The sequence below is a fragment of the Drosophila novamexicana genome, unplaced genomic scaffold (assembly GCF_003285875.2).
Source record: "Drosophila novamexicana strain 15010-1031.04,08,12 unplaced genomic scaffold, DnovRS2.1 tig00000387-arrow-pilon, whole genome shotgun sequence".
NCBI classification, from domain to species: domain Eukaryota; kingdom Metazoa; phylum Arthropoda; class Insecta; order Diptera; family Drosophilidae; genus Drosophila; species Drosophila novamexicana.
This window is the reverse complement of record NW_020824800.1, coordinates 2344614-2366398: the sequence shown is the minus strand read 5'-3', so window position 1 is coordinate 2366398 and position 21785 is coordinate 2344614. Positions and strand designations below refer to the sequence as shown.

The window sequence follows — 21785 nt, the reverse complement described above, 5'->3', positions numbered from 1 at the left end:
TACACATACATATATGCAGCTATATATATATATATGTATATACATATGCTTTAATTTCTTTCATATAACATCGATCGCTCGAGCACTCGAAATATACTTATACGGATCGCTGCATCTCTTTCGCACCAATTGCACGGGCAAAGCGTTTTCCGGACTGACGCGTTTTCCGTGTCTTTTGCGTTGCGAACGTTTTGAAAATCGACGAGAAACTAAATTTAAATCATTTCAAAAAGCTCAAACTAGCCACACAGACTGCAAGCGATTCGACGTCCCATCTCTCGCTCTCACTCACATTTTGAGATATGCGAGCAAAGAGTTTAACTGACCAACGATACCCTGTTCTGTGGCGGGTTACTAAAAAATGCACTTAGTTCTCTACAAATCTGAAGGATTAAAGATGTATTTTAAGATTAACTGAGATAGGATTACGTCCCATCAGAGTTCGATTTCGAATCCAATTCTACTTACAATAGCTCAAATTGAATATATTTTGTCTAAATAAATTTTGGAATATCAAGTCAAATTAACTTTATTCAAGATGTTTTCTTTATACTTTAAGCACTTTAATATTTATTATATTATAATTATTGTCACACACACTCACACAACAATGCTGCACATGCCAGAACAAAAAGCCCTGAGCTAAATAAGCTTAAATTAATAACTTGTATTAGTTTAGTAGTCTGCTAACACACTAGTATAAATATAGGTTTTTAAAATAAATGTAAAGCTAGATACTTTAGTTGGGTTCATTGTTCATTATTCAAGATCTGTTGAGGCTGCACACATTAAGATTCTATTGTTCAATTTATTCTAATTTGTTAAAAGCCTAATGCAATTGAAAGGGCAAAGCTACAAATACATGACTCGAACAATTTCCTATTCAATTATACGCTCACATTGATGAAAATCGTATCAAATCACAATTCAATTAAAGAGTTTCTATTATGGTATTTATTAAGAAATCATAAGTCGACATAGTACAACATGGATTATAGAGTGTGAGTGTGTATTAGATCTTGATGAGACTTGTATGTATGTATGTATGTATGTATAAATTACTTAGAGATTATTAGTCGCTATGAACTAATGCAGAGTAACCATATAATTAATGGGTGTATATATGATTGAGTGTTTGTTTCTTTGTGTGTTGTTAATTAGATGAATGCGTTTCGCCGGAAATCAAAGATGTGCTGCTTAGCGATTACAAATTAACAATGATTGACTGGAGATGACAATAACGACAATGCGATCCAGACATTGCTGTATCAGCACCTATCATGTTGCGTTGGCACCAATTGCAACTGCACCCACAACGGGCACCGCGTGCTCCTCCTCGCCGTCGTTGGGCGTCGTCGTCGTCGACGTCGTCGTCGCCGCTTTGCCTGGCGTCTCTGGCGTGCTGAGAGCAGCAGGACCGTTGTTATTCTCATTGGCGTTTGTGTTCTCCACAGTAGCCACAGCAGCTGCAGCAGCAGCAGCATCTACAACTGTGTTGGTTGGCTGAGCAGCGCCGGGCGCGTTTACTGAGGCAGTGTTTGCTGAATTGGTACTGGTATTGCTGGTGCTGCTGGCGACCTCTGGGCTGCCGTACATCTGTATGACAGAATTGTTGTTCATGTTTTCCACCGAAGCACCAGATATGGACAGATCGTCCGCAGAATCATCCGCCTGGTTGTCCGTTTGCACCGCCTTCTCCTCAAGCAGGTGATCGCCTTCACGTATTGGCCGCTGCGCTGAGCCGAACTGCTTGGAGATTTGCAGCAGTTCGCGCAGCGTTTCATTCTCCATGCGCAGCTGTGATATTGTCTGCAGTTCCCGCTGCACATTCTCATCATCCGCAGTGGCCGCCCGATGCATGACCGCCGCCATTTCGTTGATCTTTTCGCGCTGTTCGCGTATTACCTGCCACAGGCGTTCGTTGTACAGCTCCTTAAAGTTAAATTTGCTGTCCAGGACCTTCGTTACGGTGTGTTCGCGATACTTCTGCATCATCAGTTCCATGGCCCGTTCGTAGTCTTCAATACAGATCTTCAGCTCGCGATTCTCTTTAAGTATCTCAGAGCTGTTCACATTCTGTTGCTGTATGCGATTCACCATATCCACATTCGTTTTATTATTCGCTACGCGATTCAGTGATTCAATATCCTCCTGGTATTGCCGCAAGCTCTCCACTAGGCGATTATTGGTCTCTGCCTCTTCCAGCAGAGCTGTGCCCAGTGCATCCAAATCCTTGACGCGACTGGCCATACGCTGTGCATCCATTACCATCTGTCCCACTGATAGGTTCGACATGTTGCCGATCCTCTTTCCGAATTCTAATTTCCTCTTTAGATTCCCAATTCTTGTTCCTTTTGTTCGCACCAGGCCTCGCAAACTGTAACAATGAACAGGCTATAGCCTTGATCTGTATTTGTGTGTCTTTTTTGCAGCGTGCTTCAACTTACGCAATAAACTCGGTGGGACCTGGGACCTGTTTAATTTTCTGCGCTTTACACTAATTGCAAACCATTTGAATTTTACAAATAAGAAAAACCACCTAAAATGTTACTATTAGAAATTTTGGTTCGACCCAATTATTTTAGGTGGTTTGACAGCTGACAGCTGAGAAGGTTGCCATCATTTTTCCACACAGAAACGCATTTTATGTTATCGACCGATAACTTATCCGTTGTCTATCGTTAAGAAATTTGAATTCAAACTGTAACTTACCTACATTATAAATAGGTAGTACGCGTATACATCCAAGCATCTGTTTTAAACTTATAAAATGGGCTTATCAAAATCGTAAACATGCAACAGCTGTCAAAATAAGTAAAACAAATGTTTGCATAGATAACGTATCAATGTTTGAGGTGTGAGAAATGTAACTCTAGGTCAGAAAGCTGCTGTCTTCAGATTTTAATTTTATTAAACAAGCGATAAACAGCTTGGAAAATGTGATCAGGTTGTCTGCATACCTTTTGCAAATAACTCACGGTCTGTTTTTATCTACATATCTGCCAAAAGCAGGTTTTGCAAACGCCTTGCCAGGCGCTCGAAGCTTAAACTTGTTAAGCATTCTAATGTGTAATATAAATTATTAATGATATAGGCATTTTTGTTTTTGTTTTTCGGAAAGTTAGCAAATTTTATTGTCATTTTTTATAAAACTATGAAGCTATCAGTACAGAATTTCAACTTATATCAAAATGTGGAAGACTAACTATATTATGCGTATGTCCATAAACTAGACTATAAAAAATGCACATTTGAGCTAAACACGCTCCATATATGTAATACATATATAATAAATTGTAGAAAACTAATTAAGTACTTAGTAGCTAAAGCATTTGTATACAAGTACAAACTGTTTAAGTAGATGTCATTTGAAGTTTAAAAAGTAGAGGTAGAGGAATAGCGTACATCCAGATATATAATATGTATATATATATATATGAATATAGACTAAAGATCACGAGTTAGACGCCCACGCTGTTTAAGCTGCCCGATGAGAGATTCTCCGAGCGACTGGACAAGCGGGCGCGCTTAAGGATGATACGTCCCGGCTTATTGGTTGCCTGCAGACGAGGACTGTCCGCAGAGTTGGCCAGCGAACCATCCCCGGGCTGATTAAGATTGTTGTTGTTGCCGCCGGAGCCGCCACCGGCAGCGGCACGTTCCAGCGTGCGCTGCGAGCGACGCAGCGAGGAGGACGACATGCGCGCGAGTCCATTGAAGCCCAACGTTTCCGCATCGTAGACAACCGGCTGGCGTTGAAAGTAGCCCATATCGTTGTCCTGTGCCTCCTTCTCGTCGTGCTGCTGCTGCTGCTGCTGCAGCTGCTGTTGCTGTTGTTGTGCCAGCGGGTTCAACGTTATGTGTATATGTCGTGTGCGTGGCTTGTTGGGAGAGCACGTATTCAGTGGCACAAAGTCCTCGCGCAGCTCTGCTAGACGCGGCTTGTGCTGCGGATTGTTGCCGCGCGAGCTACGGCGCCGGCACAGGCATAGACAGGCGCTGATCACGAGCAGCACCAGCAAGGCACCGCCGCCAATGGTGCCCGTGAGCATTGGATTCATGTTGAACGTCTCGTTATGGCTGGGCGTGGTCGTATCCACGGCATGCAGCACCGGCTGCGGCGTGCTACTGGCCCTGGGCCGCTGTGTGCGACCCTGCTTCAAGGCACTAAACTCGGAGGCGGCCACCGCGCTAAAGGATTGCAGCTTGAATTCGTAGATGGTGCCCGGCTCCAGAGCAGAGATTTGAAAGCTGCGCGACTTGGCACCATCGATGGTGGCCTTCAGATACTCGCCAGCAGAAGCGGAGGGCCGATAATAGGCATAGTAGCCAGATATTAGCTGCTCGTCCGCATCACTGGACAGACGCCAGTGCAGCACCACAGCCGTTTGCGAGTACTCCTCAATGTCCACCAGCTCCGGCACGGCCAACGGCGCCAGTGCAGCGCCGCGCTGCAAAAAGAACTTGCCGGAGGTGTTGCTCTCCTTGTTGTCGTTGTTGGAGTAAACGGCCATGATGCGAAAACGATAGCTGCTATTCGGCTTTAGGCCCGTCACAGATGACGTAAAATTTCGCACACCTGCGCCGGTTTCGTGACGCTGTCTTCCGTAGGGTATGTTTTCGTTGGTCGTCTGCCAGCTCTTGCGCTTGCCGCTCTCCGTGAGCATACGATATTGCACCTTGAAGAACTGTATGGGCAAGCCATCGTTGCGCACCACATGCCAGCGCAGCATGACGGACTCGTCCGAGAGCCGTGTGACATTTGGCGCCGACGGCGGCACCATTTGCGTCTGTTGCTTCTGTTTGCGACTGTGTGTGGGTCGAGCGGATGACCTGCCCGAGTCCATGCCCGTGCCCTCGCCATCCGGTAACTGTTTGGGATTGACCTGAAGCAGTGTGCCGGCGCTATGCTCGCCAAGCGTATTTCTTGCAAAGCACTGCACGTAGCCGGCATGTCGCTTTTGCACGCTGTGCAGGATTAGGTGGCCATTGGGCAGCTGCTCTGCTTCGGCATCGTAGACGCTACTTTCGGCATTGAGCAGCCAGTAGATCTCTGGCTTTGGCGTTCCCGTGGCCTCACACTCCAGCTGCATGCGCTCACCCTCGTTGGTCAGATTGGCTGTGGGCGGGCGCACGATGCGCGGCGCCTTCTGCACCACCAGCTCAATAAAGTGCTCCAGAGCGGGCCGTATACCGTTGTCCAGATAGCATATATAGGTGCCCGCATCCAGTGGCTGCAGTGCACCAATCTGCAGTCCATAGGGCAGCACACGCGTCCGGTTATTGTAGACAGCGCCGGGCACATTGGGGCTGCTCCAGACAGCAGTCGGTGGCGGATAGCCCACGCCCGGACACAGCAATAGCACTGTTTCGCCTGCTTTGGCGAACACCTGAGTGCGCACACGCTGCCCATTGAGCAGTGCTGGCGCTGTGCTGGCCAAGGCCGCAGCCGGCACTTGCAGTTCCAAGCGGCTGGGCAACGCCAGGCGCACACCGGAGGCGGTATTGGTGGCCACGCAGCTGTAGCTGCCGCTGCTCGCCGCGGAAACGTGCGGCAGCAAGAGCGTGCCATTGGAATCGCTGAGCGTAGAAGCTGGTGGCATCTCGTTGTCATTGTAGTAGAAGCTCCAGCTAGGCGCCGGATTCGATGCCACCTGGCCACAGTGCCAGAGCACAGTGTTGCCGGCCGCAACACGCCAATGCGCCCGCTGGCCAATGTCAGCGTCATCTCCACTTATGCTGGCCATCTCCAGAAGCGCTGTGGTGGATGTGACGGCCAGTGGTCCAAACCAGGCGACACAACGGTACTCGCCCAAGGTCTCGGGACGCACAATGACGCGCAGCTTGGATATGTCATTATCGTGCGTAATAGTTATATTATGATTGGCCTTAGCGCTGCTCGATTTTAAATATTTAAAACGTGGCGGATGGCTGCGGCTCGATGCGTAGCTCCATTCGAAATACTCCGGCGGCAAGCTGGTCTCACACACAAACACCACTTCATCGCCAGGTGGCGCCACTGTCGATTCAGGCGCGCGCAGTATTCGCACGCCTGGCCCAGGCGACGACGACGACGACGGCGCAGGCGACGGCGAAGGCGACGAGCTGGCCTGTAAAACCGGAATTGCTGCAAGCAAAGACGTCAGCAGCGGTAGCAGCAGCAGCGTCAAACTGAAGCGTCGCGTCAGCGACATTTGGGGGCACTGCTGCAAAAGGTAAAACTAATTACAATGCCAAAGCTGTGCAAGTTTAACGACTTTAGATCCAAAATGACAAAAACAATGCCTGTATACAACATATTAGATGTGCTGGATGTAGCCAACAGGTAATGCGCATGCTTACCTGCTTAAGGTGTTCCCTTGCTTTTGTTCGGTTCTCGACTTAAGCTAGCCGACGCGTTTGCGCAGAGGTTGAAGCTGGTTTTGTCTTTTTTAACTTTATACAGCCGTATTTTCGCTCATTATATGCTCGTTAACTGTTAACAGGGAATTGTGTTCATTTTTCGTTTACAAGTTACCGACATGCATATACACTTAACAACTTGTACAAATAAACAATAACATTTTATTTCTTGCCATCGAAATTGGATGCTGCAAACGCGACTGCGACGCCAGTTCAAGTGTACTGGTTCATTCAGCTAAACTAAAATCTTTGACTGGTTCAATGGTTCATTTCGCATGTATGCATGGGTAAGTGCAAGTGGATGCTTGCGTGTTTGTGTGTGTGTATGTGAAAGATACCCAGCTGGAACTGAATGAATGCACTTACCTACAACTCTTTACAGCGAAAATGTGTGGGGTTATCCTCCTTTTACACTGACAGAACCTGCGTGCAACACAAGTAGTCTATATACATGTGTATTATATCCAAACAGACTTTCTCAAGAAAACAATGCAACGCTTTGTAGAAAATTCTGAATAGAAATACAATGAAAAAACTCAAATGTACTCTACAGCTTACTTTATTAGATACACTTAAAATGAATAGTTCTTAATTAAGAATTTACAAAATTGTGTACTAGGCTGGTGGCTTTTGGACTTTAGCTAGCTCTGCTTTGAATTTAACAATAGTCTCTCGAGCCAGTTTCAGTTTATCCTTCAGAGTCACGATCTCGGCCTTGACTTTTTGCTTCACGTTGACAATGTTGTCCAGCGTTTTTCCTTTTTTTTCCTCAACTGAAATGGTTAAGGTACATAAAGAGACTAAGTTCAATTTTAGATAGTTTTATATTTACAATCCGTGTCATGGTTGAGCAATCCATTGGCACTTTGTTCGGAGAGCAAGAGATAATGCTGCATTATCTGTGTGGGCTCTTGGAAAACGATTTCCTCATAGGATTCTGATACCAGACCCTTTTTGGTATCCATCGTCGTGGAGGAGGTCAGCTCACCGTCCACCACGGGTGACTGGAACAGCTTTAATATGTGGTAGCAAGTGACCGGCCGCTCGGAGGGATCATTGAAATAAATCTTAATGACAACCTCAAATTCACCCCAGCCGGTTTCTGTAATTTCGTATGGTGGCTTAACCACAATGCGATTGGGATTCGCATAGCTCTCGTGCAATTTAAAGTGCACTTTCTTCACATAAATCGACATATCCTCATCGTAATAGGGCTTCAGATAAACCTGCCATTGATGCGTGTGTCCATCCTCTTCACGTTTCTTGCCGAAGGAGCGTGCCTTATTGCCATACACAATCGGCTTCACAATGGTTACGCCCTTCAATCGTCCGCCCGATTCCGCACCGAATTCAGTCATATTTAATTGTTTTTACTATTAGGTTGCAATTGTTTATTTATTATTGATGTGCTCGAAATCAAAACAGACGCTGCTTCCTTTACCTTTGCCATTGGGCATCGATATATATACTCGATAGTATTGGTGATTTTTCGTTGAAGCAATACCTGAACATGTGCTATTTCTCTTTCACTCGCTCTCAATTTTTCGTTAAGCTGGCATAAACAAATGTTTTTTCTCTTTCTATCGTTTGGAATTTATCGATATTTCGAAACGATAGTATTGGTGGTTTTACGCTGCCATCCCCAATTGCTGCTTTCCATTGACGCTATCGCGCTTTTTTTCATACGCAAAAACATTGTTTATAAAAGTATAAATAAATCCTTTTTAAATTGGCCACCAGTTGATAAATCAACATGATGGCGCGCCGAGGTGGAAAGCGCATACGTATGGATGATCCGCCTCCGGCTCCGGAATACGACGAGCTGCACAGGTAAAATATATACATAGATGTACAAACCCAAGCCCCATATTCAAGTTATAATAAAAATATCTGTCTCAACAGCGATGCCTTAAATGAAAGCACATCTGATGCAGACAGTCCCACCAAGCGCATGACGCGCCTGCGGGCACGCGGTGGTGTACGTGACAAGCCGCCAATCATTGATGACGACGAGGATGAGTTTTTTGCCCCAGTTTCACGCAAAAGAAAGACGCCGCAAACACGCAAACCTCCAGCGGAGCGCAAGGAGCGCATTGAACGGCCACGCAAGGAGCCCGTGGAGAAGGCACACCATGAACGCATAGACAATGAGCGTGAAATTACCACTGACGAGAACAGCCTGTACTATATTGTGCGACACTCTAAAAATCCCATTGCGGTAATTATAATCAGAATTTATTGGACCATTCGGTCTGCAGAGGTTTTGCATGAAGACTAGTTTGAGCTCAACTAACAAATACTATCCTTAATGCAGAGCATCGTTGACCAGTGGATTGGGCAGTATAAGGCGAATCGGGAGACAGCGCTCGTTGCATTGATGCAGTTCTTCATAAACGCCAGCGGCTGTAAGGGCAAGATATCGGAGGATATACAATATCCCGTCGATCATACGGCTATTATTCGCCGTATGACGGAGGAGTTTGATGAGGTAAAAAAAAGGAACATCTCAAATCATAAAAATCACCTGCTCAGATTGCAATCAATTTTGTTTCAGGAAAGCGGCGAGTATCCATTAATCATGACCGGCACACAATGGAAGAAATTCAAAAATAATTTCTGTGATTTTGTACAAACACTTGTAAAACAATGCCAGTATTCCATTATCTACGATCAGTTTTTAATGGATAACGTGATTTCGCTGTTGACGGGACTCTCCGACTCCCAAGTGCGCGCCTTTCGTCATACCGCAACATTGGCGGCCATGAAATTGATGACCGCCTTGGTGGATGTTGCCCTCCTCGTATCCAATAATTTTGAAAACGCAGCCAAGCAATTTGAAGCCGAACGTGTCAAGGTTAGAAGCGCCTTGAGTGTTTCATTCATACCTTATATTTATATTCTAAAAATTTGTTATGTCTTTTAGTCGCGCGATCGGCGCGCATCGGATCGCTTGGACTCATTGATGACAAAACGTTCGGAGCTGGAGGAAAATATGGATGAGATCAAAAGCATGTTAACCTACATGTTCAAATCGGTGTTTGTGCATCGCTACAGAGACACGTTGCCGGATATTCGAGCCATTTGCATGGCTGAGATTGGCATCTGGATGGAAAATTATCCACAAAATTTCCTCGATGATTCATATTTAAAGTATATTGGCTGGACGTTACACGATAAAATTGGCGAGGTACGCCTACGATGTCTGCAATCGCTGCTGCCGCTCTATGACAAGGAGGAGCTTAAGGGCAAATTGGAGCTGTTCACATCCAAGTTCAAAGACAGAATTGTGGCTATGACATTGGACAAGGAATTTGAGGTGTCCGTCCACGCAGTTAAACTGGTTATCAGCATACTAAAGTAAGTCATAAAACATTATATAAACAACTTATATAAATGATTGCATATGTTTCAGAATACATCCGGAAATATTGGCAGATAAGGATTGTGAGATCGTCTATGAGCTGGTCTACTCATCACATCGTGGTGTTGCACAGGCCGCTGCAGAATTTCTGAATGTGCGTTTGTTCCACCTAACCGCCGACATGGAGGAAACGAAGACCAAACGCGGCAAACTGCGTCTGCCCAATACGCCACTTATACGCGATCTAGTGCAATTTTTTATTGAATCGGAGCTGCACGAGCATGGCGCATATTTGGTCGACTCGTTTATTGATAGCAATGAGATGGTGCGTGATTGGGAATGTATGACGGATTTGCTGTTAGAGGAGCCCGGACCCAATGAAGAGGTGCTCGACAACAAGCAGGAGTCCACACTCATTGAAATAATGGTGAGCAGTGTCAAGCAATCGGCATCGGGCGAGGTGCCCGTGGGACGTGCCAGCAATCGCAAGTTTACGCTTAGCTCCAAGGAGCTAAAGGCTATACAGGACGAGAAGGTCAAACTGACGGAGCATTTCATTGTGACTCTGCCGGCTCTGTTGGAAAAGTATCAGGCTGACAGCGAGAAATTGGCCAATTTGCTGGCTGTGCCACAGTACTTTGATCTAAATCTGTACACCACCAACCGACAGGAGGGCAATCTGCAGGCGCTGCTCGACAAAATTAGTCAGGTAATGTGCATGCACACCGGCCGCGACGTACTCGAGACTTGCGCCAAGACATTGGAGTGTCTCTGCGCAGAGGGCAGCGCCACTTACACCCGCTGCAACATCGCGCGCTCCAACATCATCGAGAATGCGGTCAACAAGTACAAGGATACCATCGTTGAGTGGCGCAATCTGATCTTGGGTGAGTAGCTGTTTAATATTGCGAAATAACATTAGCAGCATAACATAATATTAACTTAACATACGTTTAATTTACTTAAAATAGCATAGCTTAACATAACATAGCTTAACATAATTCAACATAACATAGCTTAACTTAACATAACCTAAATGTACTTAACATATATGTTATTAACATAAATGTTATTAACATAAATGTTATTAACATAAATGTTATTAACATAACTCAACTTAACAGAGGCAGATGCTGTATAAATAGGGCTGCACAGTGCGGCAGGTCCTCAGTTGAAGCTGCGCGGCGGCCCGGTGCAGATCGCGAGTTGTGGTGTTTTGTGCGTGTGTGTTGATGTCAGCTCATAGGGAGGCCCATTCTGGCCTGAGCTGCCGTTTAGTTGAAGGTGTGATGCGGCCGGCGCATATCGTGACGTGGTCTTTTTGTAAAAAGATCAATGTATTGGTGTGAGCTCATAGAGAGGCCCATTCTGGCCTGAGCTCCCGTTTAGTTGAAGGTGTGATGCGGCCGGCGCATATCGTGACGTGGTCTTTTTGTAAAAAGATCGGTGTATTGGTGTGAGCTCATAGAGAGGCCCATTCTGCCCTGAGCTCTCCTGAGCAGTTCAAATGGTAAATGCTATATATATGTTTATATTTTTTATATAGTTAAGTAATTTAAAAGTTGTCTTTTTTAATTGTTAATACTAATTTTATTTGGTTTTTATTTGCAGGCGAGGAGACACCAAATGAGGATGATATCTACAATATTACCATAACGCTAAAAGTGCTGTCAATTTTGTATTCGTCGCACAATCTGAATCCGTGGGACCTATTCAAATCCCTGTTCCGTGACGTCGAGGAGGCTCAGTGCAAGGACAATGTTGAACGTTGCCTGCCCAACGAGGCGCTGGCCTATTGCATAGAGGCCTGCTATTTCTCGATTAGCTGGGGCCTCTACTATGTCGAGAATGACTGCGAGACGCTGAATGTGGCTCAGGCAGTCGCCGAGCTGCGCGGCAACTTGGACAGCTTCATGTCCGCCTGCTTTGAGCTGACCCGCGATGGACCCACTGTGCAGATTCAAGAGGCTGTAAGTGTATTGTATTATTCATCTATATTAGCGAAATATTTAATAATATTGTGCTTTATTTTTCACAGGCCTACCAGTCCATCTGTGATTTGCTTATAATCTATTCGGATCAGTTGGCGCGCAGCGAGAGTGAGCATATACGCAGCTTGGAGTACAAGTCCCGCATGGACGAGCATCTCATATTGGACAACTTTGTGCAGCACTACGTGTTCTCGCTAAAGCAAGTTGTTGCCCAGGATGAAACGCGCATCGAGGAGCTGCACAAGAAACGCAACTTCTTGGCCTGCTATTGCAAGCTAATTGTCTACAACATAATACCCACGATGCGTGCGGCGAGCATCTTCAAATACTATGTCAAGGTATGTTGCCATACCAATCTGTTTTTGACTTGGCTTTATTTAAATCCCTTCATTTACTTACAGTGCTATAACGAGTATGGCGACATTATAAAGGCGACGCTGGGCAAGGCCCGCGAAATCAATAAGGTCAACTTTGCCATGACGCTGCTGCTGAGTCTCATCACCGTATTTAAGAGTCTGCAGGAGCAGAGCGATGATGGCGTTGTGTCAAAGAGCTCGCAGGAATTTATTGACCTAAAGGAGTTGGCAAAACGATTTGCGCTTACTTTTGGCTTCGATGCGCTTAAAAATCGCGATTCGGTTGCATCCATACATCGCGGCGGTATTTACTTTGCTGCCAATAAACAGCCCGACGATCCAGTGCGAGCACCGACTCGCCTATTGTTTCTAGAGGTGCTTAATGAGTTTAACTATAAGTTGTTGAAACAGGACAAGAAGGTGATCATGGCCTTCCTAGACAAGGTCATACCGCCGGGCATGCCATCGAGCCGAGCCGAGGAATGGCAGCCCTTGATACTCTATCGCAACTCCCTGCTGCACGGCGAGACCGATCAGGCACCGGTGGCCACACGTCGTGCATACACACGCAAGCGCAGAGATCATGGTAAGCTACTGGCAATCAATACAGCTGACACAATATTTAACATTATTATTCATTTAGATGAAGATGACGAGGAAGAGGAAGATGAGGAGGAACACAATGATCCCGACTATAGAGGCTGAACTGTCCTCTAGGGTAATAAAAAATAATATAAAATTAACAACTCATTCACAATTATAGGAATAAAATGTAACTTAAATTTGAACGTATTATTAATTCAGAAAATGTGACAAACAAAGAGTAGAAAATGTAAAGTTTTATGAAAATCCGTTAATTTGGCCAAAAAGGGATATACATTTTAATTCAGATATATTTTGGACTCCAATACTTGTACTTTGTCAAACAGAGCTTGGCAGAAGTTAAAGAGGGACACACTGATTGGTCTTGGCTGCCAGGTTCCAAGATTATGCCGATTGGCTAAATTTGCCTGAAAATAATTATTATTCTTCAAATCAAAAGGCCTTAGTATACTTAACAAATGTGGCTCATTAAAAATAGCTACTGGTTATTGAGTCCTTATAATTTAGCAAGCTAATATTTTATTTAAATAATAAATTCATAAAATAACTAATCTTGCCCTAGAGCCTCAAAGTTAGCTTTGACAAACAATATTTTTGAAACATTTTCGGGACACAGACCCGATTGCATATCACTAAAAAGGTTTTTAGATACACCGAATAAACGCTCGCTGGCAATACTAGCGGCAGGAGTGGATAGATATCGTCTTACAATTGGAAACATAGCGCTATACTTATTATTGGATCGCCACCAAATTAATGGATCGCTTTGGCGCTCAATTCTGGGTTCGGAGTTGTACAAATACAACAAGTTTTTCAGTTGCGATTGGGAATGAAACGATGTCGAGGGTTCCGAACTGGAGTCGGATGGTGTGAGCATGTTGTCAAGAAACGAGTCAATCTTCGATTCGTTTTTAACATTGGGAACAACTTTAACAATCTTCATTGGTGGCTGCCATTGTTGAAGCTGGGATCTGCACAGTTGTGTCAAGACCTCATCTGTGACCAGCTGCGCCTCCTGCTGCGTAAAAAACGCTTGCTTGTAACGCGGATCCAAATATGTGGCCATCAAATATTTGATATCTGTGGTAACTGTGGAGCATTTTGATTCCAGCTCCTCGAGAAGCTTTCGAGCAAACGAGCAAATGGTCTGTAAGAAATTAAATATTTATACACATTTATATATATAATATTTATAGGAGAACATTACCACCGAAGACACAAAGTTGTGCACATCTGTGCGAAGCGAATCCCGCAGAGCTGCTATTAGCGGTATGACAGAGGATGCTGTCGCTGAGGTATCACTCCAAATACTGATAATTTCTTCAATGGGTTGGATGACACGATTACCCAAATCAATATCCAGCCATTCATCCGGATACACTTTTCCCATATTATATTCTTCTGCATAAACTGAGAGAGCATCTTTTAGTTTGAGCAAGCGAGCTTTTAAACGAAATATTGCATTCCAGCCTAACTGGGATTCATTGGACTCCATTAATGGAAATGGCTCGCGATTCAAACGCCTCTCGTGAATATATTTCAAATTATTATATGCAATGTGGGATTGTTCAAAGTGTTTGGCGATTTGTAGACATTTGGCATCCAATTGCTGCAGGTGCTCATTCGACTCAATTGCACATTTCACACACAGTTTTAGCAGATGAACACTGCACTCGACGACAGCGCCCTGTGTGCAGGTGCCTTCATCTCTAATAATGCAGTTAATCTTCTCTTTGGATAGCTGCAGCTCGTGGATGGCATTGGATATCATGTTGGGAATGCGGCACGCCACTTCTTCCGTCTGTCGTTTGTCCAGGGCTTCGCATTTCAAGTGCAAATGCTTGGGCTGAAAGTCACTGAATATGCCATGACAGCTTAGGCTGAGCAAGCCTTGGCCGGCTGATCCCCACCAGATGCTTGTTGCCAGCGACACGGACTCCAGCATGACCAGTTGTTGCTTTAATTGCGCCAGCATGCGCTGATATATGTCTTGGCATATCATATTCTCATAATAGCTTATGGTATTAATTGTATATCGCGGCTGTAGTACCTTGATAAAGTTAACAAATCCAACAGCTTTTATCAAACTAAAGGAATAATCATGCTGGGCTATCATTGAGGCCAATTTCTCATCGCACGCATAAGCTTCGTCCGAGTCGATGGGCCTTTGGACTTCCAATGGATCTGTATCCTGGAAAAATAGAAATTGTTTTTAATGAAACTGCGAATATCGCTTCAAGGTACATTTCGTTTTTTTACGTGTAACTGCAAGTTCGTGTTGGCGGTTGCGCTATCGTTTATTTCCGTTTTCACCATGTACTTCATGTCGTTTTCGGACAGTGTTAGAAATTCGGCAGGATGCTTGCTCTTTAAATGATTTCGCAGACATGTTGTGCCGCGGCCCTTGCGTGAATAGTTTTTGTGGCACAGGCAACAAATTGCGACAGTATCGCTTTCTTTATAGAAAAAGTTCCAAACGCGACTCTTTTTGCTCATTATTTAATTTGCGGATACTCCGCTTTACATCCGTTTCGTCGTAGCCCTAATATACAGCTTACGATAACACAAAACGATTACGATAAATGCTCGATTGGTCGGATTTAGTGTTGCCACCCTTGCTACATATTTCTATCGCGTTTCTTCCATCACTATCATTGCCATTTGGCGCGCACGCGACAGCAGCAGTCAGTAATTATTTGTTTATTTGTGCGATGCCTTGTAACACGGAATTGCCAAGCTCTCCAGAGGAGCTGACGAATCAAGACAGTGCCCGCTGGAAAGAATTACTTAACGACTCCACAAAATGGCACTCCATTCCACTGCTAAATCACACGCCACTGCACAAATTGCGGGATCAGGGACTGGTTCGTTTTCGCGGCATGGTGCAGGACATGATGGATCCAGAAATCTATTTGGAGCGCTACGAGGTTAAATCAGCCGACGGAAGCACACGTCTACAGCCAGGCAAATATCGCGATTGTCTTCGGCTGGGCAAGGATGAGCAACTGGACTACCAAGCCGAGAGCAATGTGCATGGCGAGCGGCGTACATTGTTCGTTGTGTCGGTACCTGGCTTAAATGACTGGGCCAAAGACCATGAAAAACTGTGCAACCCGCAATCAGAGAAGCTAACAAGTCAACAAACAGTTGTTGGAAATGGTATAAAACGCACGCTTGATGAACAGGAAGACATGGAAGTAGACAAAGCAGATGAATCAAGCGGCATTAGCTCACCAAAAAGGCAATGCGTGGAAGTTGAGCCTAAAGCGGAAACTACTGCCAGCAGCTCCGCCGTGCTAGGCACTGACTATTTGCTCAACTCGCCGCTGCCCGATCGTCCAAGCATGGCCTGCATGATAAAGGTGTACGAAGACTTTGACAAGTACACGCTAAACTCTCTTATGGATTTCGTGGGCTTTCTGTCCGTGGATCCAGCGCTGGACGCATCCACGCTGGATGTTGAGGCCATGAGGGATGTGGAAAGCTTAAGTGAGCTACAGGCACAGAATCCATCGCCGTTCCTAATACCACGCTTGCATGCCTTTGGCGTCAAGTCGTTGTGCCATGCTAATCCGCTGCTGGATCAGAGTCTGCAGCAGCCCGCAGTACCAGAGCTGGGGTTGACGCAACAATCCCTGGAAACTGTACACAAGGACCTGCGAATGCTGCTTAAGCTCTGCCTATTTGAGGACGAGCTTGCCGCCGAATATCTGCTCTGTCATCTCATCTCTACGGTTTATAGCCGCTCCGAAATGCAGAGCATAGGTAAGTTTGCACTAAACATCTGCAATCTGCCCAAAGAATGCATGCAGCAGTACACAACAAAGCTATACGAGGTGATTGAGCTACTGCTACCCGCCAGCCACTATCTACCCATGACACTGGACACCATGAATACGGCCGCCTTTGCACCAAAGTAAGTTACCACCGATCCATTAACTCGTTGAATAACTTATTGAACTCTTTTTTTTTCTGCCAACAGAAAGGATTACGAGACAAACAAGCTGGTTTCCGGGCTGCTGCAGCTGGCACCCCACACGCATCTGCTGCTGGACGAGACGCGCATGCAGCAGGGCAAGCTGGAGGCAAATGGCGTGCATGCCATACAGCATCTGGCCAATCTGATCAACAATCAGCAGTTAAAGTGCGACTTTCAGTATTATCAAATAGACTACAACGTTGATATTCCGGTGCTGGTGCTCAGCGAGGGTCGCAGCATATTACCGGTAGGCAATGACAACTCGCACAGGATACATAAATAGAAGTTATTAAGCACTCCTTTTTTTTACAGAGCGACTTTGTGCTGCCCATTAATGCCGATGGCAAAGCTATCGAGCTGTATGAGGAATCTCTGAAGGCAGCTCTGCACTATTTGCAGCCAGCGCGGCTGCAGCAGTTCCGCAACTATTTGACCATGTCGAGGATCAGCCAATTCAGCGTGAGCGAGGAGCATACGAAAATGATACAGCAGCACTTTGTGGACATGCGCAAGGCGAATGTGAAGAGCAATGCTGATGATTTGCATGGTCTGTTGGTTTTGTCCCGTCTTCTGGGCATTGCGCGCGGCAACGGGGCGCTGGATAAGGAAACCTGGCACCTGGCCACCGAGTTTGAATCAAAACGTCGCCAGCGGCTGCAAGCATTGCCCAAGTCAAGCGTTCCCATGCGCAATTAGGTACCCCCAATTCAATACATAAATATTTATTTAAGTATATTTTTTTGATATTTTATTTTTCTCCGGTTCGTACAGTTTTTTGCGATTTTTTATCAACTTTCCGCGTTCCCCTCAGATTCTGGAAGGCGGCAAATTTGTTACGTCCATTTATGTACCACAATGTCTCCTGATAACTGGATGGGAGCACCTCTTTGACTTTCCCTTCAGCCTTATAAGTGAGATGCAGGACGTTTGTTGTAATCTTTACCATACTGTTCGCATCCAAGGCTTGCACAATTGTCAAAAGTTGAATATATCTTTCGAATGTGTACACAACATAGGCGGTCACTTTCAGGAATGAGTTCACCTTCAGCGGCCTGTAAAACGCAACGTCCATGATGCACTGGATCAAGGGCCGACCGCCAGCATGAATACAGGCGGCAATGAAGCTAATTTCGACAGCGGTGCGCATGACGAAGCCGGCAAAAATGTAATTGTTTGAATTGCGATTCTCGGGGAACGCATGCAACATGGTCGTTTGAAAGGATTCGGACATCCACTTGCAATTTGGTGGCAATTTGACGGGCATATTCACGCTCAATGCGTCCGTACCCCGAGTCCGCTTGAAGGTCTCGTACATGAGCTGTTCATCGCTCGATGTTGGTTTCACATTGAGCACAGACTTGGATTTCTTGGCCGTTCGTTTCTTTTGCCGCTCGATGGAGTTCTCAAAGCACAGTTGCTCCTCCTCGTTGGCGGGTTTTAGAGCATTAACTGGTGCTGATCTCGTATTTGTCGCATTACGCGCAACCATCATAATTATGGCTTTGGCTACGGTTCGCATTTTCTGTCGCATGTATATTGTCAACTCCATGGAGCTGTTGCCGGTCCACGAGACGTGACCACACAACTCAATGTCTTCAAAAGCCGAGATTTCATTGATATTCGTAAAGTCTACGCTGTCGTACAGGAACGTAAAAAAGTTATAGGGCACCGGAATGCCCTTTGGCAATGTCGGGATACATAGATGACGATGACAGATCCACACTGCAAACGTGGCATATTTAAGCGTCGTGTTAGCGGCTCTCAAATGCATTTGCTTACCGGCGAACAGATCCAGCTCCTCCATTAAACGGCCCATGCGGACTAGACCCAGATGGTTGACATAGCGCTCCCGGATCGGAATTGTACTCAGTGGCAATACGGCAGTTGTAAAGGAGTCTTTCATGCTGCGCTCCGGCAGATCCTTTCGCTCCGGCTGATACTTTAGTAGATTGGCACGGCACTTGGGTATGGTATAGTAGCCCGGTTCCAAACCGATTTGAGCCTGAATACCCCTAACCACTGCAAGGCATCGTATCAATAGAGCAGCTGCACGGGAAAATTCGCTGACATTTACCATCTAACATTGTGCCAGAACAGTGACCCGACTGGAAGGCCTCAAATTCGCAGCTTCCATCCCCCTTTTGAGCATTGTGAGACCGATGTAAATTCAGTAAATGGCAAACACATGTTTTATAGATTGGTTTAAGAATACGTTGGACCGAGTACGGCGATCCTGGAGCTCTGAGCACGTGGGCCATCCAAAAGAATCAGCTAAACGCATCGAATAGAATTTAGAGGGATATTCCAAATACTACTACTACTCATTTTATTTTTGTGGAAGACCACAAACCAGGTATCCATAACTTTTTTAATACAAAAAAAAATAGAATATTGCCTCCCTATGTGATTCTCAGAAATTCAAAAGGATTTCTCGCTTTGATATATTTACAATCCTGTTCATACTCCATACTTTTTCCTCTCTTACTTTATTTTGCTTTCTCCTTTTACTCTTATTATCACCCGCTGCCTATTTCCTTGCTTCTTTTTACCTCCAGTTACTGAAAGGCAGTACAAATAATCGTTTGTGGGTAACTGGCCAATAGTTTGATAAGAATTCGAGGGAGGCCGCAATATTGCTATGCCGAAAGTGAAAATTTGCACGATCATCATTATTTTCTTGAAGCTTATTTCGAAGCTTCATAGATCAAATTGATGACGTTTATCATAATTGTGAAATAAATAAAAACAACAATTCTTGACTAGAAAATACCCAGCACTTTGGTCTGATCACTATCACATCAGCTTATTATATGCTAACAATAGTCAAAAGAATTTTAATTCAAGTTTTGCCCGATTTATATCGAGCATAAGGAGATTTAATTAATGCCACAAGCCTGTGCTGAGGTATACAAAATGCACAATCACCGTTATTAAAAGTGGGGTGAGAAATGCTGTTGCAAATTTCACCACAAATCAGAATAGCCTCTGCCAGAGTTGAAAACCGCGCTATCATCGTTATATGAATAAATGCTCACTTGAAAGCTTGCAAAAGCTTTGGCATTAAGCTTTGTAAATCTTGCGGCTGACGCGTACACACATATAAGGCATAAAAGCTGTGGTTAGTGTTAGTTTAATTGATTGCGTTGATGCGTTCCCACACCCACAGCAAGATGTCGAAGATCGTGCTATATGGAATTATTATGTCTCCGCCGGTTCGTGCCTGTTTACTAACACTTAAAGCACTGGATCTGCCATTCGAATACAAGGAGGTTAAACTTGCCGAAGGCGAGAACCGCACACCGGAATATTTAAAGAAAAATCCACAAGGCACAGTGCCGCTGCTGGATGATAATGGAACTCTTGTATGGGATTCACATGCCATATGCATGTACTTGTGCGACAAGTATGCCAAGACGGATGCACTTTATCCCAAAGAATTGGTAAAGCGCGCTGGCGTCAATCAACGTTTGTTCTTCGATGCCAGTGTGATCTACAAGGCCTTGTGGAATGTTAGCAGTGTGTTCTGGATGAAGGGAATCACCGAGGTCTCAAAGGAGAAGACCGACAATGTTCACGAGGCGCTGCGGCTAACCGAGGTTTTGCTGGATAAGCCATATATCGCGGGAGATTCGTTGACCATTGCAGACTTCTGCTGTGGCGCAACTGTCTCATCGTTGCCAGCTGTTTTCGACATTGATCCGCAGCGATATCCAAAGATCACCGCTTGGCTCCTCCGTCTCGGTGAGCTGCCATACTATGAGGAAGCCAACAATGTGGGCGCCAAGCAATATGCGACATTCATGAGAAGCCAGTGGACGAAAGTTGAGCTGTAAGAGAATTTGACAGCACCTCGTTGTCTATGTATTATAAATAAATTACCATATATTCTCTTACACCTAACGTTTATATTAAGCCGTGCATAATACAATAAATATGCATTGAAGTACGCATACTCGAAAATGTTTTCGCGCCATTGTCAATAAAACAAGACATGTGTTGTTTAATTTGCAGCTAAAAGCTAAGAACTGCATACCATGCCCAAACATTACCATCGATATGAATATTTGTTATCGATAGGTGAAGCTCATCGATTTATTCGCAGCATAAACCAACGAAAGATAGTATAAACAAAATGAGTAAAAATAACAAAGTTGTCTGGACCGATGAGATTTTGTTTTTTATAATAAAACATGTGAAAGTGGCGCCGTTCGTTTGGGACCACTCCCATCCACAATTTGCATATAAATCAAAAAAGGCAAAATTCTGGTCACTGCTAGCAGAAAAAGTCAATGCCTACGGTGGATTTTTTTCAGCCACACCAATTACAAAGGGTTAATTAAATAAAATTGTTATTTTGAAAAAAGCTGCATATTAAAGTAATTATATTATGATTCTAGAGGCATTGCAAAAGAAATGGACAAACATGAAAACATACTATTTGTTCGAGGAGAGCAAATCAAGGAGAATCGGAGCAGATGCAGATAATTTCAGTACCACCTGGAAATTTAGGTCAACATTATCGTTCTTAAGTTCAGCTCTGGACACACCAGCATCTCGACCACAGCAACAACCAATAACATCGGAAGTTAGCACATGTGGCGGCACAATTCTACCTCCCAACCCAAGTGAGAGTAGTTTTGATCTATCCGAAGATGATCCACTTGCTACACAGGACTGCCTGCCACCAAATATTACGATAAAAACAGAGGAACCGTCAGCCGAAGATCCGCCAGCGTTAAGTGAGCATGAGAATGAAGAGGAAGAAGAAGAACCATTGTCACCTGTTAGAAAAAGACCAAAAGAGGCCCCAATCATGGAAGTGCGAACACCTAGGAAAGCACACAAATCATATTTTTATCATTATGGCATGACTGTTGCTCAGGATTTGGATCAATTGGATGAGGATTACAAAATAGATGCTAAACTGGAAATAATGCAAATTATTGCCAAATACAAAAGAGAACAATTTTTGAATCAAACCGACAGTTAAAATAATAAAATTTAAAAAAAAAGATCATGATTTTCAATTTGATTTGGAAACTGAGCCAGTTTGTTTCCCCTGTTGAGAATGCGTGCACAAAACGTAATAGAAT

General features: G+C 44.7%; 9 protein-coding genes across 15 annotated transcripts; 4 read left to right on the top strand and 5 right to left on the bottom strand.

Annotated features, from left to right (window-relative positions):
- Positions 1-805: 805 nt before the first annotated feature.
- LOC115760181 (FGFR1 oncogene partner 2 homolog) lies at positions 806-2615 on the bottom strand. 2 transcript variants are annotated; one of them, XM_030701410.1, is made up of 2 exons: positions 2448-2615; positions 806-2394 (listed from the first exon to the last, which is right to left on the bottom strand). In XM_030701410.1, the coding sequence occupies exon 2, from the start codon at positions 2293-2295 to the stop codon at positions 1279-1281; it is 1017 nt and encodes a 338-aa protein (XP_030557270.1). In that variant the 5' UTR covers positions 2296-2394; positions 2448-2615; the 3' UTR covers positions 806-1278. The 2 variants fall into 2 exon arrangements, with proteins under 2 accessions (XP_030557270.1, XP_030557269.1); XM_030701409.1 differs by having other exon boundaries at positions 806-2377; positions 2448-2614.
- Positions 2616-3260: 645 nt separating this feature from the next.
- Positions 3261-6961, bottom strand: LOC115760173 (interference hedgehog). 3 transcript variants are annotated; one of them, XM_030701395.1, is made up of 3 exons: positions 6769-6961; positions 6343-6475; positions 3261-6206 (listed from the first exon to the last, which is right to left on the bottom strand). In XM_030701395.1, the coding sequence occupies exon 3, from the start codon at positions 6192-6194 to the stop codon at positions 3462-3464; it is 2733 nt and encodes a 910-aa protein (XP_030557255.1). In that variant the 5' UTR covers positions 6195-6206; positions 6343-6475; positions 6769-6961; the 3' UTR covers positions 3261-3461. The 3 variants fall into 3 exon arrangements, with proteins under 3 accessions (XP_030557255.1, XP_030557257.1, XP_030557256.1); XM_030701397.1 differs by having other exon boundaries at positions 3261-6203; XM_030701396.1 differs by lacking the exon at positions 6769-6961 and having other exon boundaries at positions 6343-6542.
- Positions 6946-7923, bottom strand: LOC115760174 (YEATS domain-containing protein 4). Its single transcript, XM_030701398.1, has 3 exons — positions 7844-7923; positions 7235-7775; positions 6946-7175 (listed from the first exon to the last, which is right to left on the bottom strand). The coding sequence occupies exons 2-3, from the start codon at positions 7758-7760 to the stop codon at positions 7018-7020; spliced, it is 684 nt and encodes a 227-aa protein (XP_030557258.1). The 5' UTR covers positions 7761-7775; positions 7844-7923; the 3' UTR covers positions 6946-7017.
- A 217-nt stretch (positions 7924-8140) lies between these two features.
- Positions 8141-13177, top strand: LOC115759770 (cohesin subunit SA-1). Its single transcript, XM_030700837.1, has 10 exons — positions 8141-8232; positions 8305-8620; positions 8717-8890; positions 8957-9256; positions 9326-9759; positions 9815-10650; positions 11375-11733; positions 11802-12092; positions 12156-12696; positions 12754-13177. Exons 1-10 carry the CDS (start codon positions 8156-8158, stop codon positions 12813-12815), a joined length of 3390 nt encoding a protein of 1129 aa, XP_030556697.1. The 5' UTR covers positions 8141-8155; the 3' UTR covers positions 12816-13177.
- A 68-nt stretch (positions 13178-13245) lies between these two features.
- On the bottom strand, positions 13246-15252 carry LOC115759769 (zinc finger BED domain-containing protein 4). 2 transcript variants are annotated; one of them, XM_030700835.1, is made up of 3 exons: positions 14973-15252; positions 13921-14904; positions 13246-13860 (listed from the first exon to the last, which is right to left on the bottom strand). In XM_030700835.1, exons 1-3 carry the CDS (start codon positions 15207-15209, stop codon positions 13261-13263), a joined length of 1821 nt encoding a protein of 606 aa, XP_030556695.1. In that variant the 5' UTR covers positions 15210-15252; the 3' UTR covers positions 13246-13260. The 2 variants fall into 2 exon arrangements, with proteins under 2 accessions (XP_030556695.1, XP_030556696.1); XM_030700836.1 differs by lacking the exon at positions 14973-15252 and having other exon boundaries at positions 13921-14702; positions 14764-14778.
- A 142-nt stretch (positions 15253-15394) lies between these two features.
- On the top strand, positions 15395-17586 carry LOC115760103 (mini-chromosome maintenance complex-binding protein). 3 transcript variants are annotated; one of them, XM_030701293.1, is made up of 4 exons: positions 15395-16629; positions 16696-16939; positions 17005-17388; positions 17504-17586. In XM_030701293.1, the coding sequence occupies exons 1-3, from the start codon at positions 15425-15427 to the stop codon at positions 17386-17388; spliced, it is 1833 nt and encodes a 610-aa protein (XP_030557153.1). In that variant the 5' UTR covers positions 15395-15424; the 3' UTR covers positions 17504-17586. The 3 variants fall into 3 exon arrangements, with proteins under 3 accessions (XP_030557153.1, XP_030557152.1, XP_030557154.1); XM_030701292.1 differs by having other exon boundaries at positions 17464-17544; XM_030701294.1 differs by lacking the exons at positions 17005-17388; positions 17504-17586 and having other exon boundaries at positions 15395-16478; positions 16576-16629; positions 16696-16778.
- LOC115760104 (acyl-coenzyme A thioesterase 9, mitochondrial) lies at positions 17441-19304 on the bottom strand. The gene is made up of 3 exons (XM_030701296.1): positions 18767-19304; positions 18472-18711; positions 17441-18414 (listed from the first exon to the last, which is right to left on the bottom strand). The coding sequence occupies exons 1-3, from the start codon at positions 18948-18950 to the stop codon at positions 17441-17443; spliced, it is 1398 nt and encodes a 465-aa protein (XP_030557156.1). The 5' UTR covers positions 18951-19304.
- A 519-nt stretch (positions 19305-19823) lies between these two features.
- LOC115759866 (glutathione S-transferase 1-like) lies at positions 19824-20585 on the top strand. The gene has a single exon (XM_030700973.1). The coding sequence runs from the start codon at positions 19839-19841 to the stop codon at positions 20523-20525; it is 687 nt and encodes a 228-aa protein (XP_030556833.1). The 5' UTR covers positions 19824-19838; the 3' UTR covers positions 20526-20585.
- A 236-nt stretch (positions 20586-20821) lies between these two features.
- LOC115759971 lies at positions 20822-21682 on the top strand. The gene is made up of 2 exons (XM_030701122.1): positions 20822-21023; positions 21090-21682. Exons 1-2 carry the CDS (start codon positions 20825-20827, stop codon positions 21680-21682), a joined length of 792 nt encoding a protein of 263 aa, XP_030556982.1. The 5' UTR covers positions 20822-20824.
- The last annotated feature ends 103 nt before the right edge of the window (positions 21683-21785 follow it).